This window comes from Sapajus apella, unplaced genomic scaffold (assembly GCF_009761245.1).
Source record: "Sapajus apella isolate SASKATOON/1434 unplaced genomic scaffold, GSC_monkey_1.0 scaffold87, whole genome shotgun sequence".
In the NCBI taxonomy this organism is placed as follows: domain Eukaryota; kingdom Metazoa; phylum Chordata; class Mammalia; order Primates; family Cebidae; genus Sapajus; species Sapajus apella.
The window spans coordinates 4,621,382-4,640,324 of record NW_022437027.1 but is presented as its reverse complement, the minus strand read 5'-3'; the positions used below and the strand labels follow the sequence as shown (position 1 = coordinate 4,640,324).

At 37.5% G+C, this 18,943-nt stretch overlaps 1 protein-coding gene and 1 long non-coding RNA gene across 9 annotated transcripts in view; one reads left to right on the top strand and one right to left on the bottom strand.

Annotated features, from left to right (window-relative positions):
- SGMS2 (sphingomyelin synthase 2) overlaps window positions 1-9,549 on the top strand; it is an 84,719-nt gene extending 75,170 nt beyond the window's left edge. For all 8 annotated transcript variants that reach the window (XM_032254838.1, XM_032254831.1, XM_032254830.1 and 5 more), the window contains 3 exons: window positions 1,879-2,032; window positions 7,163-7,329; window positions 8,946-9,549. In XM_032254838.1, the coding sequence (XP_032110729.1) occupies window positions 1,879-2,032; window positions 7,163-7,329; window positions 8,946-9,149 (525 nt within the window). In that variant the 3' untranslated portion in view covers window positions 9,150-9,549. The remainder of the gene's footprint in view (window positions 1-1,878; window positions 2,033-7,162; window positions 7,330-8,945) is intronic.
- Window positions 9,550-10,868: 1,319 nt separating this feature from the next.
- LOC116534439 lies at window positions 10,869-14,290 on the bottom strand. The gene is made up of 2 exons (XR_004261716.1): window positions 11,675-14,290; window positions 10,869-11,363 (listed from the first exon to the last, which is right to left on the bottom strand). It is a non-coding gene; the product is annotated as an uncharacterized LOC116534439 (long non-coding RNA).
- Window positions 14,291-18,943: the final 4,653 nt, after the last annotated feature.

Here is an 18,943-nt window from a genome sequence, read left to right as displayed (position 1 = left end):
CTGCTGGCTTTGAGTGCTGCTTAGATTTTTATGGTTACAAAACTATTAGATAACCTAATTGTGTCCTGTGTTGCTGGCTCTATAGAATATCCTTCATGACTCTAAGCAATGGCAGAGCTTTGTATATAGAAGCCAATTACAATTATAGTAATTGATGCCTGTACAACTTGTAACTCACCAGGCGTGCTCACAAGAGCCATCACAGTGAAAGCTTTGCTTTCATAGTTTTCCAGTGCCTTCTCCCTTATGTATCCTATGGTTCACGTTTAACCTTTTGCTTACAATTTGCTTCAACACCAGCCCAAGCTTTAATTTACAGTCAGACAATTTGTGTTCTTCAAAGTATGTTTAGATAAGTGTTGGCCCAGTTTTATTATAAAATGATTACATGAAATGATTTAGATTTGCAAACCTATTTTTTCCACATATAAGAATGTTTGGCTGGGTCAGCAATATTCCCATTTCTTGAGAAAGCATTCTGGGGCTAGCTGTCCCTCACCTTGGCCATAGGTGGCCAAAGACTTTTTTTGTCTTTTTTTTTGTTTTTGAGACGGAGTTTCGCTCTTATTGCCCAAGCTGGAGTGCAATGGTGGAATGTTGGCTCACTGCAACTTCCGCCTCGTGCGTTCAAGTGATTCTTCTGCCTCAGCCTCCTGAGTAGCTGGGATTACAAGCATGTTACAGGCATGCACCACCATGCCTGGCTAATTTTTTTTTTTTTTTCATAGTAGAGACGGGGTTTCTCCATGTTGATCAGGCTGGTCTTGAACTCCTGACCTCAGGTACTTACCTTTTTAATGGAAGAAACAGTGTAGATGATAAGGTTTCCTGTTTGGCAGCAGCCAAGTTGGTCTCTCCTATACCTAATGTACCACCTGTTGCGCTCCAGCCTGGGTGAAAGAGCAAGACCCTGTCTCAAAACAAATAAGCAAACAAACAAACAAAAAGTCTTTCTGTATTTCTCTTCCATGTATTCTATTACATGATTTTTTTCTGAGCATTTTTCTTTGATTTTCTCAACCAATTTGCTTTTTACTCATCTGATCTGAACCCGCCATCCTATCTAGGCCCTTGGTAGTTCAGTATTCCAATTTTCTGTGCCTGCAGTTTTGACCAACTCCTTCCTGTATGATTAGATTTTGATGGGGTACACAGCTCTCCGGCCCCTACCCTAGCCCAGCATTGTTTCTCATGTCATCACAGTGGCTTTGTGGGGCTGCTGCCCCCTTGTCCAAAATAGCTCTCTCAGCCTCCTGCCATAGCACACAGGCTATTTCGTTAGGGGATGTTTTTCCTAATCAAAGCTACTCATTTTTAAAGCTGCCAGTACATCCCTAATCCATCATTTACAAACTTATGTAAATTAATGAGTTGCAGCTCCTCTTCTTACTTGGAAATGTTTTGATCAGACATTAATACAGCTATATATCTGTACACTTTAGGCTGCCCGCCTAATACAAGGTACCAATATACTGTAGAGAATATCGGTAATGTGGTATGTAGCCGAATCAAATATTAACCATTCAAAACCCTCACTTCCCCCTGCAAAAAGGAAAGAAAGTAGCTTTGATCGGCTTTTTAGCACACAGCTATGGTGAAGTCATCAGTTATTAATATTTTTAAAAGCTTTGCCCAAGGACACACCACCACTAAGACATATTATTAGTAACATATTGAATAATTTAAAACATGTCAATAAAACTTGCCGATAAGTGAATAAAACCCACTTTAAGGAGCTTCTCCTTGAATTCTTTTTGAATTTTTAAGTTAAAAAGGAAAAGAAAATCACAACCCGGTGACCTAAGAGTCACACAATTAGACTGAAACATGATTTTAGCCGCTTGTAAATTCCCTTCTTAATTTTCTTGTGTCATTCAGCTCAATGGAGACTCTCAGGCAAAAGTACAGCGAATTCTACGATTGATTTCTGGTGGTGGATTGTCCATAACTGGATCACATATCTTGTGTGGAGACTTCCTCTTCAGTGGTCACACAGTTACGCTGACACTGACTTATTTGTTCATCAAAGAATGTAAGTAATAGCCCATTCCCACTGAACTGATAGCTGTAGTGGGAGGGAGCCCCGGACCTGAAATTGATAGGAGCCCTTATTCTCTTGGGATTGATAAGCTGCGAAAGAGACAGAGGTGTGTGTGTATGTGTGTGTGTATTTATATTTATATCATTTCAACTAGTTATATGTGATCTGAACCTGAAGGCTTAAAACCTGGCCCTGGCTTCTCTCTAGTATTTAACATGCCTTTAAAACATCTCCCTTCTTGGTTAGTACTTCTTAAGGTATGAAAAGCTATCTTACTATTGGAACTAATTGTTAATTTTATTGCAAAAAAGATTGGTACTTTCTAAAGACAGTTGTAATGGCCTTTGAATTGTTTGTATGACACTTCCATTCTAGCATTTGAAATAATTCAGTTATGTTCCCCTTTTTAAAACATTTCCATGCCCCACTTTATTCTAATTTCATCATCTTCCAGCACTTTCTATGCTTTCATAGGAGTCTTCATGGACCATTTTGCTAATACCAATCATTTTCTTCTCAAGAAGAAATGTGGAGGCAAGAAATAAAAACCTCTTTCTATATTTATATGCTTAGTTCACATTATACAAAATCCTTGGGTTTTCTAGTAGGTTTTATGGCAGAAATAAGCCTTGTTCTTTGTAGAGTTGTACCGTTTCAGCTGCCCAGTAGATCCCATTTTTATATATTTCCGAGGTTTTCTATATTTAGGCCTATTACCTCAAAATCCTTTTGAAGTAATAACACTTCTTCGTTTGTGTTTGCAAAGCTGGTCAGTGTTACCCTTCATCTTTAGTTCCAAGTTACCTCACGCCAGTGTTTTTTAGAGGTTTATCTGAATCCTCTTCATTGGCATATTTAAAAGGAGGTCTTTCAGCAGAGAGCAGCAGAAGGCAGCTTCCCCTCCGCTGTCCTCCTTGCTTTTTCCTCCTCTCTCAGCCCTTTGTTAATCCAAAGAGGAATATCCTAATTGAATGGTGGTGTGGAAGTCGAGAGTTATCTTCAGTGGTGCAGAAGTGAATTATTGCCCCTTTGATTACCTGGGGTATTCGGTTTAAGTTCTGCTTTGAGGGCAAAAGTTCTCTGTGGTAGATGAGATCAAGTCTTTTTTGTGAGAATTGTAGCATCTTTCTGTTCCTTACTTTGTAGATTCTACATACAGATCTGCAATAGGGAAAGTTGTGGGATACGTGTGGGGTCTTCATCATACTTGACTTAAAAGCTGAAGGCTCTGCACCTTTTCCCTTATTTCTATCCTCACACTCTTAGGGTGGTGGGGTGGGACCTGGATCTGTCTCTGCACATCATCAGAGGATGGTCTCTTCGTTAAATTTAGTCACTCTATTTCTAATGTTGAGTTATTGCTTCTGGGGGATTGAGCAGAATGATATATGTTGCTATGGTTCTAACTCTAACTTTTGCCAAGGAAATTTCCATCAGTATGCTGTGTTAGATCAGTCATTTTCTAGTCCAGATGTACATTTGAGTTTAGGATCTTCTCTCCAATCTGAGGATCATAAAAAACTTACAGAAGAAGATGGGGATGAGGGTGGAGGTGGGGGAAGAGGTGCATTTCAGAGTGAAGGCACTGTAGGTTTAAGGTAATAAAAACCACTCCCAGGAAACTGCGATTCAGTTTTCTAAAATAACCGAAAACCAACTGATATTAACTGTATTAGTCTGTTTTCATGCTGCTGATAAAGACTTTATAAAGAAAAAGTGGTTTAATGGACTCACAGATCCATGTGGCTGAGGACGCCTTACAATCATGGTGGAAGGCAAAAGGCACATCTTACATGGCGGCAGACAAGAGAGAATGAGAACCAAGCAAAAGGGGTTTTCCCTTATAAAACCGTCAGATCTTGTGAGACTTACTTATTACCACAAGACCAGTATGGGGGAAGCCAACCCCATGATTCGATTATCTCCCACCAGGTCCCTCCCACAACACATGGGAATTATGGGAGCAACAATTTAAGATGAGATTTGGGTGGGGACACAGCCAAACCATATCATCAACAATAATAACAAATAGACAATACTTACTCTTTCCCAGGCACTATTCTAGGGTCTTGATGTAAATTAACTCATTTGATCCTTTCATTCACCCTCTGAGGGATGCACTATTTTTTCCCATTTTCCAGGTGAGTAAACTTAAGCATAAAGGAAGTGACTTGGCCACAGTGCACAGCCATCATTTGGAGAGGCAGGTATTCAGGTTGAGGCAAGCTGAATCCAGAGGTTTTGCCCTTAATTTCTTGGCTCTGTTCAGAATTTTGGATATTCAAGCTGGTTGACTCTATTGTATTGCCAAAGAATAGTCTACTTATCTATAAGCAGTGGCATTGCTCTTTATTGTACATTCTTTCGCCTCAGAGCAACAGAAAGGCAACTTGTGATTGATTTTGTACTTTAATGAAGGCCACACAGTATGTAGAGACGTTTTTTTCCTAAGACATGATTTTGACTAGAGGTTTCTAAAATTGTGTAAATTTACACGTTGCATGCAAGGAATAACATTCTGCTTTCTCCAATATTTGATGAGACATAGAAGGGCAAATCTGTAATACTTAAACTCTGTTTTATAGTCAGTTCTGTATGTAAGTAGAACATTTCATGTTTCTGTCTATTTTTTCTATGCAATTAAGAAAAACATTTATCTTCTAAATTATATGTATGTTCTTGTTCTGCGTAAGTAGCGGTTCCAGTGGTTTCTTTGAAAAGTCTGCTTCTAGAATTAGATGCATCATTTATATATTTTTTTACTTTCCTGCCTTTTGATCAGTTTGGACTCTTTCCTTGTTTGCTCTGTTGTCATGAGTAGATTTAAATTTAGTTGTGGGAGCACATGAAAATGTGGCACCAAGACCATTTGGGGATTAGCAAGGGAGTGCTTCGTACAGTCATGCAAATATTATAATTAGCGCGTAGGTTCCTGATAAAATTAGCCAGGAGAAATCAGACTAGCTGTTAGTGCCAAACAACTGGCTAGTAGAGAACAGATTTTTGGGTTTTTACCTGGCCACCCTACCAAGTCCATTGTCTCTATTATTTCATGACCCCTAGGGCTAGCATCCGACACATACGGTGAAGTTAACTATTATTTGTGTTGGAGTCTAGCTCGTTGTTAACCCTATGGGATGAATGAGAAAATAAGAGTATTACCATTTTTCCTTTTCTATTTCAAAACAGCTTCTATTCAGTCTTTTCTTTGGGCCAGCCAATGTTCTGTTAATGAGTGGTGAGCCCAATGTGGTAGAGCATAATCGGAAATACATTTTTATGAGAAAGCACTGCTGGGGTTTCCAGCCATTCCTAAAATCCACTTGCAATCCCATGAGTAGGAAAATGAAGATTCAGGCCACCTCTATACCTACTTCAGCTTGACTTCTTGTGAATAAACAAATGCAAAATGGCTCTAGTTTGCCCAAACATTTTGAACTTCTAAGGTAAATACCAGATGACCTGTAAGTAGGGAAGCAGGGTTGCTAAGAGACCTTAGGGAAGGGTACGGTCTGAGGTGCTGGAGAATGTGTATTTTGTTAGCCCTCCAGATTTCTCAATGTCGGTTCAATTTTTAACGTCTCAAGCCTAACATAACAGTTATGGAGACTGGATCTGGCCCCCAAAACTGCAAGAGTAAGTCCTCTCCCATTACAATTCTGAGATTCCATGAGTTGTCTGCCAGAACTTAGTGGCAGAATGAAGTAACTGACAAGTAATGAGGAATATATCCAAAATTAGAAAGTCAGACTTTAAAAGGCAATACAGTTTTATTTTCTTACTGTTCCATTTGGGACAAACAGAGCAATAGCTAATTTTAGCAAAAAATTATATTTGAATGATACCTGATTTGGTATTTCATTTAAAGTTCTGGAAATGGGCTGGGTGCAGTGGCCCGTGCCTGTAATCCCAGCACTTTGGGAGGCCAAGGCAGGCAGGTCACCTGAGGTCAGGAGTTCAAGACCAGACTGGCCAACATGGTGAAACCCCATCTCTACTAACAATACAAAATTAGCTTGGCATAATGGTGCACACCTGTAATCCCAGCTATTCGGGAGGCTAAAGCAGAAGAATCATTTGAACCCAGGAGGCAGAAGTTGCAGTGAGCTGAGACCACACCATTGTACTCCAGCATGGGTGACAGGAGTGAAACTCTGTCTCTAAATAAATAAATAAATAAAGTTAGTCCTGGAAATGGATCCTTTTGCTATTCAATCACCCTTCTACATGTGAAAGTAAATATCACTATGAATGTAAACATAGTTAAATATGAAATCAATTTCAGCTTATTGGACTTTTATTGTGAGCTAATACAGCTTTAAAATAAAACAGATTACCAAGTTATTAAGAGATGAACTCTGGTTTCAATTATATTTGTCATTTAACACATCTGTGAGAAGGGGAGGACCATCATGTTTAAACCAGTGAGTGCCATAGTTGTCTCTTACAGCTGGTAAGGACAATGAACTTTTAAGTGACCTTACTAGGAAGGCTGAGTCCATAAGTGAATGGTCAGGAATCTTAACCTTTACAGAGGGAATGTTTTATAGTTGCTATTGGCAGTAACAGTGTAAAATTGCTGAGAATCAAAATATTGCTAGCCACAATGCCATTCCTTCTGACATGAACATGCTTACCCTACACATACCCCTGGAGAAATAATATAAATTTAAAACCTGAAATTACTCCTGCTTTCCTATTTCCACCCCTCTATTTTCATAGACAACCACCTCTTCTTTTGACCCCTACTATCTTTCTTTCCAGTGGGAAAGTGGCTGCTTTATGTGAGTCAATATACAGCAATTTCAGCCAACCTAATAAGAAACAATTCTGTTCCCTTTCTTATTAAACAGCTTATTCACATGGGCAAGGCCTAGAATGTCTAGTGTTACCAGCTTCCCCAGCGAATGACTATTACACTTGCTGCCAGGGAGCCCCTCTGCCTCCCTCTGACCTGAGCAGATCCTGGGCAATTCATAGTGACTCAGTTTAGGTTATCAGTTTTCTCCTTCTGGTGACTTCCTGATCCTGGGTTATTCTACTTAAGGTCGTTAGGACAGACTGCAATCATTAAATTTATCTCTGGGAATCTTATTAACTCTTAATTTTTCTACTGTCCAGATTCGCCTCGTCACTTCTGGTGGTATCATTTAATCTGCTGGCTGCTGAGTGCCGCCGGGATCATCTGTATTCTTGTAGCACATGAACACTACACTATCGATGTGATCATTGCTTATTATATCACAACACGGCTGTTTTGGTGGTACCATTCAATGGCCAATGAAAAGGTGAGAGCAGTGAAGATGCTTGGATAATTTCTTTTCTTTTAATGCAGTGGATCCATTTTATGTTGTGGAGTTTTAGATAGCTTAATGGGGATAACTGATGTTGCCACTCAAATGTGTGGCTTCGGTCCATTCACTTAAACATATATCCATTACTGTTTTTTAAAATAAAGCAAAGAACTTCACAAATGTAAATGCCATTTATGGATTAAAATGCCATAAGGTTATAGAGCACAGTGTGTTACTAATTGAGGTCATTTATACTAGAATTGAAGAAATATATGTACTAAATTAAAATTTAGGAAACTTCTCTGTAAAAGCATTGTAGTGCAGCTGAATAAGACATAATTCCTGCCTTCAACTTAAATTCATTTTAAGGAGAAGGAGAAGGTAAAAGGTTTTTTTTTTTTTTTTTTTTTTTGAGACAGAGTCTCGCTCTATTGCCCAGGCTAGAGTACAGTGGCACAATCTTGGCTCACTGTAACCTCCATCTCCCAGGTTCAAGTGATTCTTGTGCTTCAGTCTCCCAAATAGCTGGGATTACAGGTGCACGGCACCATGTCTGGCTAATTTTTATTTTGTATTTTTAGTAGAGACAGGGTTTCACCATTTTGGCCAGGCTGGTCTTGAACTCCTGACCTCAAGTGATCCTCCAGCCTTGGCCTCCCAAAGTGCTAGGATTACAGGCAGGAGCCACTGCACCCAGCCGGTAACAGCTATTTTTTTTAAATGACACAAAATAAATAGCTTATGAATTACTGGATTTGGTATATCCTCTGGTGATAGTGGTGCTCTCTGGCTTCCCTTCCAATTCTTCCTTATTTGCTTCTGCTGCTTCCTTGTTTCCAGATACGCTCTTCTTTCTTCTCCCATTCATACTTAAAGAGCTAGTTTAAATGCCACCTCTTCTGGGAAGCCTTCTCTAACTCTTGCTGTCTTCCTTGGTCCCAAGGCAGAATTATTCCTCCCCATCTCTGTTTTCTCCTACTCTTGGTCTATGTACCATGACTTACTTATCTTTGAATAGACTTGCCATATTGTTAATTTGGAGAATTTGTGAGCAACTGAAATATGGCTTTTCCAAATCTACATCCAACTCTTGGTGTCCACTAATAAATGCTCTTTCTCTGGATTACTTTATTTCTCTTTGCAGCTCTGTTTCCTTTTTATAGTCTCCTATTTCCATCTTCCTCCTTACGCTTCCATCTAGATGACGACTGACACCACTGAACCAAAATTTTTATCTTTCCTCTTAAATGTATTCAACCTTCTGAGCTTTTCTTTCACTCCTTGACTTGCTTGGCCCCTAGATTTGATCACTCACACATCCTGAAAATTACTCCGCCAGAATAATTTTGACATCCATTCCCTCAGTCTCCATTCTTACCGAAATTGCAGGCAGCAAAAATTGCACGAGCCACAAAGGAAGGAAAGACATCTAGGTGTGTTAGGGGACCAGAGTCACGGTAGAGTTAGGGAAAGGACATGAAAATCATTACTGCCATGTGATCTGAATTCTGGTTTTCCCTAGGATACAGTGAATGACAACTTAAGAAAATAATTACGCTGCAAATCAAGAAAGATATGACTCATTTTACTTTTTTGTCTACCATTTGCAGAACTTGAAGGTCTCTTCACAGACTAATTTCTTATCTCGAGCATGGTGGTTCCCCATCTTTTATTTTTTTGAGAAAAATGTCCAAGGCTCAATTCCTTGCTGCTTCTCCTGGCCGCTGTCTTGGCCTCCTGGCTGCTTCAAATCATCATGCAAAAAGTATTCACGGGTTCAGAAGATTGGTGAAGACAATGAGAAATCTACCTGAGGAGCAAAACAAAGGCATCAGCTCTTACACCAAAAGAGTTAACGCTGTAACCAAAGGTATAGTTTTGTTTTTTATTTTAGGAGAACTGACTGGTAAATGAAGAAACGGACCAAATTTTGTGTAAATGATTAGAAAAATGAACAAAGTATTACCCTCTGACTGGTTTTCTTCTTCATCCTGAGAAAGATACATTCTCTTGCAGCTCTTCATTCATTGGTGACAAGCCCCCACCCTGGGACTTTACTAATGAGCTTGTTAAAGAGGTGCCAAAGAACATATTCCTCTTTTCTTTCTTCTTTGTCCACTGAGACCCTCTGCTTCAGAATTTTTTCAGGATATTTTTCCTCTCAAGATCAGAAGAATGTGTTAATATTTTAAATAAAATATCTGGACATCTACAGCCACTGTGTAAATAGAACAACCTAATGTCGAGAGTGGTTTTTAGCATTAGGTTTAGCAAGGGGGAGATCGGTGGGTTGTGCGTCAGCTTTGGGTGAATTTTGTTTCTACCCTGTCATGGGGAAAGTTAGGATTGAGTCGGGAGTGCACACTGCTGCTGCCACCCAGTGTGCAGCACTTTAAACTTTTTGTTTTCTTTTGTTTTTAACAGATCATTTTATCTTAAAAAGGAAGGATGATCCAAGTAAACATGAAAGTATTTGACACACCCCACAGATTTTACGTGTGTGTAAATGTTTCACTTTAAAATCTCTGTGACAGATACACAGGAAACATGAGGTTGTTTCTGCTAATGACTGGCCGTTGAGTACACACATAGATGCCATCTGCCTCATAAATTTGTATCTGGTACCCCAGGGCAGTCAGCTCTTCTAGCACAGCTGAAAATGTGTGTGTCAACTCAGGCTTATGCCACGTGGGAAATCAGGCTGTTTCCCTTCCAGGTCAGGCCCTGGTGTGAGATCAATTTTAGGGCTCCTAATTGGAGTGCAGAAATATATTTGGTCATGATTTCGTCCTTCTTATGGTTGTGGTTTATGGAAAAACAAGATGGAGCCTGAAAGTTAATGTGTCCTTGCTTTTAGCAAGAGACTCAGCTTCTCATAAACTAGTGCTAGGGACATATGCCACAATTGAGTAATTTTACTTTTACCCTGTGAAAATGATAACATGGTGCTGCACTATAACATACCCTCAGAATCAGTGTGTGAGTGACGGCTACACAGTAAAGGGGGATAACTGTTTCTAAATTTCTTTAAGGTGATGCCAAAAAATAGATTTTAAAACATTGATCGGATTTATGTTATCAGATTTAGTGCATTATTTAATGCTATTGGATCTTTTGAACAATTCCTGGCTTCATTTCTTAACTACTGGAAGCTCAATTTGCAAGACTTCTAGAAACCTTGGAAAGTTTTAAGGTTACAAAATTATTAACACTAGGGCAGAGGGTAGAGAGGCCAATGTGGGCAGAAGAAGGCAGTATGTTTATATTGAAGGTGAAATTTTTCTTTCATTTAAAATGGAAAACATCCCCAAATTTATCATTATAAACTAGTCAGCCTTTATTACACAAAATTGACCTTTAAATTACTTGAGAAAAGCACAATACCAATCGTTCAGAAGGGTCAACATCCTTCGGTGCTAAAATCCTGTGTATGTTTTCAGAATGGCTTTTTCTGTGTGTCATAGAGTAGTCACTAAAGAAAACATAGTTGAATTTAAAGTCATGAAGCAAGACTCTTTAATTCTGTTACTTTAAACAAGAATTAAAACCCCAAACATCGTTGGCAGGTTTTGAAGCACAAGGAATTTTCTGGTATTTCTTATTAAATACACCAATAATTAACACATATGTAGTTTACCTGATGAGTTTAGACATAATTCTATATAATGTTCACTTATGTTCATTTATTAAATAGCAACACTTGTGCGAGAACAAGGTGTTCTGCTTGAAAACACTGTTTTTTAAGTTCCTGTTACTCGATAATGAGGAAAATCATCTGACACAGAAGCCTGGGTTTTGCTCTCTGAACACTGGTATTTTCATTGAGCCTCTAATTCAAATAAAACAACCTGATACATCTTAGAGCCTTATTCAGCTGTGTCTGGATAACCCACTTTTCTTCTATTGAATAAGGAAAAGTGTTTAAACCTAATTTTAAAAAACCATTGTGTACCAATTACTACACACCCTTGAAACAGTAAGCCTTGTATTTTAGTCAAGTAATCCAGTTTTTTAATTTAAAAAATCACCTTTTTTTTTTTTTTTTTTTGAGACGGAGTTTCGCTCTTGTTACCCAGGCTGGAGTGCAATAGCGCGATCTTGGCTCACCGCAACCTCCACCTCCTGGGTTCAGGCACTTCTCCTGCCTCAGCCTCCCGAGTAGCCGGGACTACAGGCATGCGCCACCATGCCCAGCTAGTTTTTTGTATTTTTAGTAGAGATGGGGTTTCACCATGTTGACCAGGATGGTCTCGATCTCTTGACCTCGTGATCCACCTGCCTCGGCCTCCCAAAGTGCTGGGATTACAGGCGTAAGCCACTGCGCCCGGCCAAAAATCACCTTTTAAAGAACTTTAAAGACATGATGCCAGCATGGACAATGCTGCTGCCATGTCATTGAAATCCATGGTTTGAAAATAACGGTGAGGGAGTCAATATTTCAAGATGGGGAATAATAAAACAAATAGTGAAACCCATTTACATGCAGGAAAGCAAACTTGAGCTTCAACCCAATGTGCCACTTTGGGATATGAAACAAGTATGATCTTGCCTTTGAAATGGTAAATGTTTGGAGCACCTGTTCTTTGCGAATTAAGATACATATTATCCTTGTTTTTTCTAAGTCTGTGCTCCTGTTTGAAGCTTTTCCTGTAATTTAGGTTGTCTGAGAAATGCCTATAATTCCTATAGAGTATACCACATTTTTTTGTAAATGCTTTCAAATGAAGTTCCTTCAGATTCTACTTTTGCACTCCTCCACTAGATCTGAAAATAAAGCATCCTTCCCTGAGTCCACTTGAACTAATAGTGAATTTAATTTACTGAACTTAATTTACTGGCATCTTGAGAAACAAGTTTGGCTGTGGAAGGAAGGCTGTTTTGAGAGTGAGCATCGAGTCTACTCTGGTTTGTGGGTGACACTGCATTCGGGTTCTTTGCTGTATTACCAGTGACCCCTTGTGGCAATACACTCTATGACTTGGAACATAAACACCACTTTTAAAATGTATTTTCAAGTTTTTAAAAGGCATTTGATTTTTGTTATGTTTGCCAATAATCTGAAAATTTCATGTGAAATGAATTATTTTAAAAGCATTTTAAACCTTTTCCAAAGGTAAAATGTGCTCAGATTATCTAAGGAATTGTAATTCTAAGCTTTTATCCATTTGATCAAAGAAAATTTGTAGAACATTTTTACCTCTCATGATCACAATCATTACTGTCTCCCTTTATAACTACCTATATTTTGTTTACTTTGAAACACAAAATTTGTTGTCTTGGTTTTTTTTTTTTTTTAACATGATAGAACTCATGCAGTTTCTTTTTTTCATTGAAAGTTCACGTCTTGCCCCTCAAATAGTTTGACCATTTCTTTCTTAATTCTTTTTTGTTTTTGTTTTGCACTGTAAACTGATTAAAACTTTAAGCCAGTCTTAACACACTAGCCTCTGTAGTCTAAGGAATTGTAAGAAGGAATCTCTTAATAAATGAGTTTACATGTTTAAATCAAGCATATTATAAGTTATATGCCATGTGTTGAAGGCTTTTCTATTTATATATGTAAAGATTTTTGGTATTTTTGTTTTAAGTGTCCTTGTGTTGCAATAACTTAACTCCTTTAACTCAGTTGCTAAAAATATTTCTTCTATTAAGAAGTGCTCTTGACTTCAACACCCAAACACTGAAAATCATGTCAATGGTACCCAAAGATAAGTTTTTATACAGATATTCACCTTATAAGTTCTGATATATTTTATTACTCATTAATATATGCTGTGTTCTAAATAAATCATGAATGAGAAGAGTGCTTTATTGTGGAATTATTTAAAACTGTCCTTTAAAAGAAAAAGAGGAAACTATGAATATAAACTAATCTAGTTGCCAAGTTGGAATTCATTATTTAATTTACTTCCTATGCAATGATTAATGCTGCAAAATGTATGGTTATGTTACCGTATATTCACAAAAGAAATACTACAAGATATGAGAGGTAGCCAATTGTGTTCTTTTGGAAATTTACTGTACTGTTTCCACGTGTTAAGTGCCTTGTTGTAAAGTAAAATTTTAAGTCTAGAATTCATTATTTTCCTGACATATATTTTTCATTATGATATCTACTGTATGCTATTGTGATAGTTTTATGAAATGCTTACATTTAAATCAAATATGTAAATTTCAGAAGCTCTTTTCTCCTACCCACCAGTACCTTAATCATTGGTTTATCATATTGTATTTGAATTCAGGTTCCTTTTCTGATAAAGAGGAAATTTGTTTTTCATGCTTGTGATTTTGTGTTTGTAAACATTTCAGGAGGAATTTAGGAGTGTAAATATAGTTTATACTTCTAAAATGTTATCTTACATTTACATTTTTAAGTGCCTAATTGTTAAAACTGAGTTATGTTTCTCTTCTAAAGAGGATATGTGTACTTGGTTTCTAATCTCTTTGGTTTTGCTTTTTAAAAAATGCAAAAGCCTATACTTTGTATTTACCTAATAAACCACAGTGACATCAACAGTCTTTTCAAAATTGGTATTACTGTTTCTTTCCATTTACAAAATGTATCATTTTTAAAAGAGGTCTAGTTTTAGAGTACTTGTTAAAGTTGCAGAAGGGATATTTAAGCAGTATTTTGAAAATAATAACCTTCAATTAATGGATTTAAGGTGAAAATAATTCAGAACGATACAAGGTCATTCATGGAGAAGAAAATAATCACGATGTTGATTTTCATTGTTTACAGTAGGACAAAGTCACTCATGAAAAGCAGACTCCTTTCTGTCACTCAGTCTCCTCATGCCTTCACAAGACAGAAGCCTAGGGTAATGTCCTCAACTGGAGTTTACTAGACATTGCAACAGCAGGATGCAGTAAGTGGTTTTGGACCTGCTGATGACAAATGCCCCTCCCCCAAGATAAATTTTGTAAAAGCAATTCAGTGGGGTGAATAGGATAAGATAATAAGGTTCAAAGAGTAAGTTACAGGAGATAGTCCACGCTTTATCCTCGGATTATCTAGAAATGAGACAGCATAGATCAGAATAGTTTTTCTGCCACTCCATTCAGACCTTGGATGAAAAGCTCATCACAGTGATGTTCTCATCATGCCAGGAAACACTGGCATGCTGATTTTGCTGGCCATATGGCTTCAAAGGCTGCCCTTATCTAGAACACATGGTGCAAGAAACTAACATGAACTCTTGTTTATTATGCAAGGGACTAACAGGAACTTTTACTAATGGGCTAATTCATTCTGGGTTCCATTAGCTTTCTTCATAGAAAAGCTCTTGAGTGCGCCTCCTATGACAGGATAAAACTCTCTGGGCATTTAAAGTGCTGTGGATAGTGAAGTCTTTTAAAGTAGTAACTGTCTCTTACCCCAATAAGGAATCAAGAGGAACTTTACAACTGCAGTTAAAGTGGCATTTTCAATCACACTAATCATGGGCAAATTTCTTAAGTAATAAAACCACTTAAAAAGAATGGTGATTATTCATGCTTGGTTTGAGACCTCTACCTCACAGCTGTTGATTTTAGAATTTGAGTGTAGTGGTGTGTCCAGGTTTTGCCACCAGGATTAGATGCTAGTTTCACTATAAAGTGAATTTAAATCTGCTGACTTCAACCCCCCATCCCATCCCCACCACATTTAAAGATAGAAAAGTGTCATCTACATGCCTATTTAACCAGGGACTCAGCTTCAAGTCTGTAAGGTTTGTTGACTGTAGGTCATTTACAGCCTTGGCCCCGGGTAAAGCCTTTAGTCTCTCCAGATGATCATGCTATTAAGTGGTGGCCACAAGTTTTGATAATATTCATCTTCTCTGATATTTTGAATCTCCTGAGCCATAGGAAGGCAGGAAACTAGATTTTGTTCAAGCATTTAGTGTTTGTGTGCCATGCACTAGAGCTGCTGATATATAAAATTCCTGACATCAAAGTGTGAATGTCTTGCCCATAACTCCTAAGTCACATCATAAGAAATTCAATTGTATAAAATATATGCAAGTCTTATAAAATGTTTGTAAGTTTTAGGAAATATTGGTCAGGGCCTTCATAGCCAGCTAGATATTCCAGAAGTAGAAGTGAATTACTTTTCTGAATGTATTGTCACTGAATGTTACCATTCTTTTCTATTTAATATTTTAGCAAAATCACAAAATAGACATCAAATTTTATCTCATCCAAAGGTTGAAGTGGTAATGTGTGTCATGGGCCCTAAGCATCCATCTAGCACATTTTTTTGCTGGGCATGCTGAGTGCAAGGCCCAAACTCCTGTTACCCAGGCCATTTCTCAGGATTGTGTTTGCAGTAAGCAATGTTAAGAAATCAGGTAGCATATCACCCTGAATAAAGAGGAGTTTTTTCCTGTTTACTGTAAAGCAGTAAAAACACCAAGCTTGGTGGTCCTCAGTTGAGGTGCCAACCCACTGAATATGTAGTATCTGTCTTGTCTTGACCTCTCCAAGTCATCCCCTTGGGATTTGAGAGACAAGGGAACCAAAGGGACCATGCTGACACTTTGGCTACTGCTGTGCTATAAGTAGTGAAGTCCTTTGTCTCTGACTCTGGAGTCTTGTGTCTTCTACCAGCATCCAATGAAAGACCATCCATGTGGGCTTGTAAGTAGAGTCATAGATGCTTCACAAACTGACATGTAAATTTTATTTTCTTCTAATATATAAGAATATCAGAAGTGTATCACCGTATTACTAATATGTTAGCATAGTAATGAATTATGTACTATGCATGTGTATATAGATATATATAATGCACATTTAATTCATATGTGGCACCTGTAATCAAACATAACATTTTACAGTTAACACTTGACATTCTTTAATCTTCACAAAACCCTATGAAGTAATAAGCAAGGCAAGAGAAGGTGACCCCATTTTATGAGATGAAAGGGTTCATAAATGTTAGAGCTGGAAGTTGAGTTTTGTTATCGTGGGCTATTGTTTGCTGCCTCCCTGTCATAATCACTGTGGTCACCATCAGTTTTGTTAGGGTTTTGTTATTTTTAAAATAAAGGTCATGGTCTTTATTCTCTTAACAGGAAATTAGTTTCAGAAGCAAACTGTCCTTAGAGCAGGTTCTTTGTCACATGCTACAGATTTTTCTTAAAATTGCTATTTACTAAATTTCAAAGGGGAGAAAAGTTGGCTTCTAGTACAAAATGACCTTGAAGGCAAAAGAATCCTCACGTGTCTGAGTCCACAAGTTTGTTAGAATAAAGCAAACCCACTGTTAATGAGTTTTAATGTCTTATGTCTAAGATTATGTTTCTAAAGCCCCCGCTCTGCCAGCCTTTCCCACATTGTGTACACTAATCAGATACTTGAATTGTTTTGTCATAATCTCTACAGAAACTTCCAGAAAAGTGCATGATGAACTGCTAGTGTGGAAATGTCTTTTTTCTAATAAAAAGAGAACATTTCACTCTATGATGCCCTTGACTATGGGATTAAGAGTGATCCTGTTATCCCAGTCCCAAGTATTAGGTTGGTGTAAAAGTAATTTCGGTTTTTGTCATTGCTTTAAATTTCAAAAACTGCAGTTACTTTTGCACCAACCTAATAACTATAGCTGATCAATCACAGTGGCACAATATGTTTAGTACCATCCTGTACTACCAACAAAGTTACTAGTGAAAAGTATTTCACCAATAACTAGTGAGGTGATTTTTTAATAACCTGCTTCTATGTGGGAGAGAATATCAGAGTTTGGGCAGTTCTCAGAGCATTTTGAGATTAAATTATATCAGAGTTCAGTTCAAAAACAAAAATAATTGTTCAATGTTGTTTTGCTGTATAGCAGTCTTTCCAAAAGAAGTGGTGACAAGTCTTCTCTTGGAGCTACTTAAAATGAAATTGCCTAAACTGAAAAAAATCACAAATATGTGGAAATTAACCAGCACACTTAACAGTGGAACAAAGAAGAAATTGCAAGGTAAATTTGAAAATACTTTGAGACAAATAACAAAAATACAGCATACCAAAAAACTATGGGATGCAGCAAAAACAGCACTGAATGAAATGTATAGCTGTAAATGCATAAGTTTTAGAAAAGAAGAAATCAATAATGTAACTTTAGATCTTAAGGGACTTGAAAAAGAAGACCAAATAAAATCCAAAGTTAGCAGGAGGAAGGAAATAATAAAGACTAGAGCAGAGATAAATAGAGAATAGAAAAACAACAGAGAAATCGATGAAATGAAAAGTTGGTTCTTTGTAAAGAGCAACGGAACTGACAAACCTTTAGCTAGATTGCCTAAGAGGAAAAGGCGGCTCAAATTACTAAAATCAGAAATGAAAATGGAGATATTACTACTGATTATACAGAAATAGGACTATAAGATTACAATGAACAAATGTACACAAAACCTGCAGGTACTGAATCATGAAGCAATAGAAAACCTAAATAGACCTCTAATTAGCAAGGAGGTAGAATGAGTAATCAGAAACTTTTCAACAAACAAAAAGCCTGAAACTTGACTTTGTTGGTGAATTCTACTAAACATTTAAGGAAAAAGTAGCCAGACATGGTTGGGACCTGTAATCCCAACTCTTTGGGAGGCTAAGGTGGATGGATCACTTGAGCCCTGGAGTTTGAAACTAGCCTGGGCAACATAACAAAACCCCATCTCTACCAAAAAAAAAAAAGCTGGGCATGGTGACACGTGCCTGTGGTTCCAGCTGCTTAGGCACAAAGTAGGAGGACTGTTTGAGCCTGGGAAGTTAAGGCTGCAGTGAGCTGTGATCACACCACTGCACTCCCACCTGGGCAACAGAGCAAGATCATCTCTCAAAAAGAGAGAAATAATTAACACTCGTCCTCAAACTTTTCCAGAAAGAAGAACACTTCCTAATTCAGTCTATGAAGCCAGAATTATCACCACTACCAAGGCCAGAAGAAAACATTACCAAAAAAAAAAAAAAAATCAGACTAATATCCCTTATAAACATTGGCATGAAATCTTCAACAAACTACTAGCCAACTGAATTCAGCAGCATATCAAAAGGGATATATAACAAGACCAAATGAGATTTATTCCTGAAATGTAAGGATGGTTTAACATGAAAGTCAACATAATACATTATATTAACTGAATGTTGGGTAAAAAGGACATGATCATTTCAATTGATGCAGAAAAAGCATTTTACAAAATTCAACATTCTTTCATGATTAAACAAACTGGGAATAAAAGGAAGTTACCTCAACATCAGGATGTTATAAAAAGCCAGCTAATGTCATGCTCAATGGTGACTGAAAGCTTTTCCTCTAAAAGGGAAATGTGAATATCAGGCACAAGTGAAGAATGCCCAGTTCTCCACTTCCATTCAACATAGTATTGGAAGTTCTTGCCAAAGCAATTAAGCAAGAAAAAGAAATAAGAGGCATTGAAATTAGAAACAAGAAGAAAAATTATCCAATTATGACATGATCTTATATGTAGAAAAATAAAATTTCAACAGAAAATCTTGTTTAGATTTCAAATCATGTCTGAATGAAAAATGAAAAGTTAAAAATTTTTAAACTGTTGTATCTAATGAATGTATTCAGCAAATTTGCAGACAAAAACAATGTTTCTATACACTAACAATG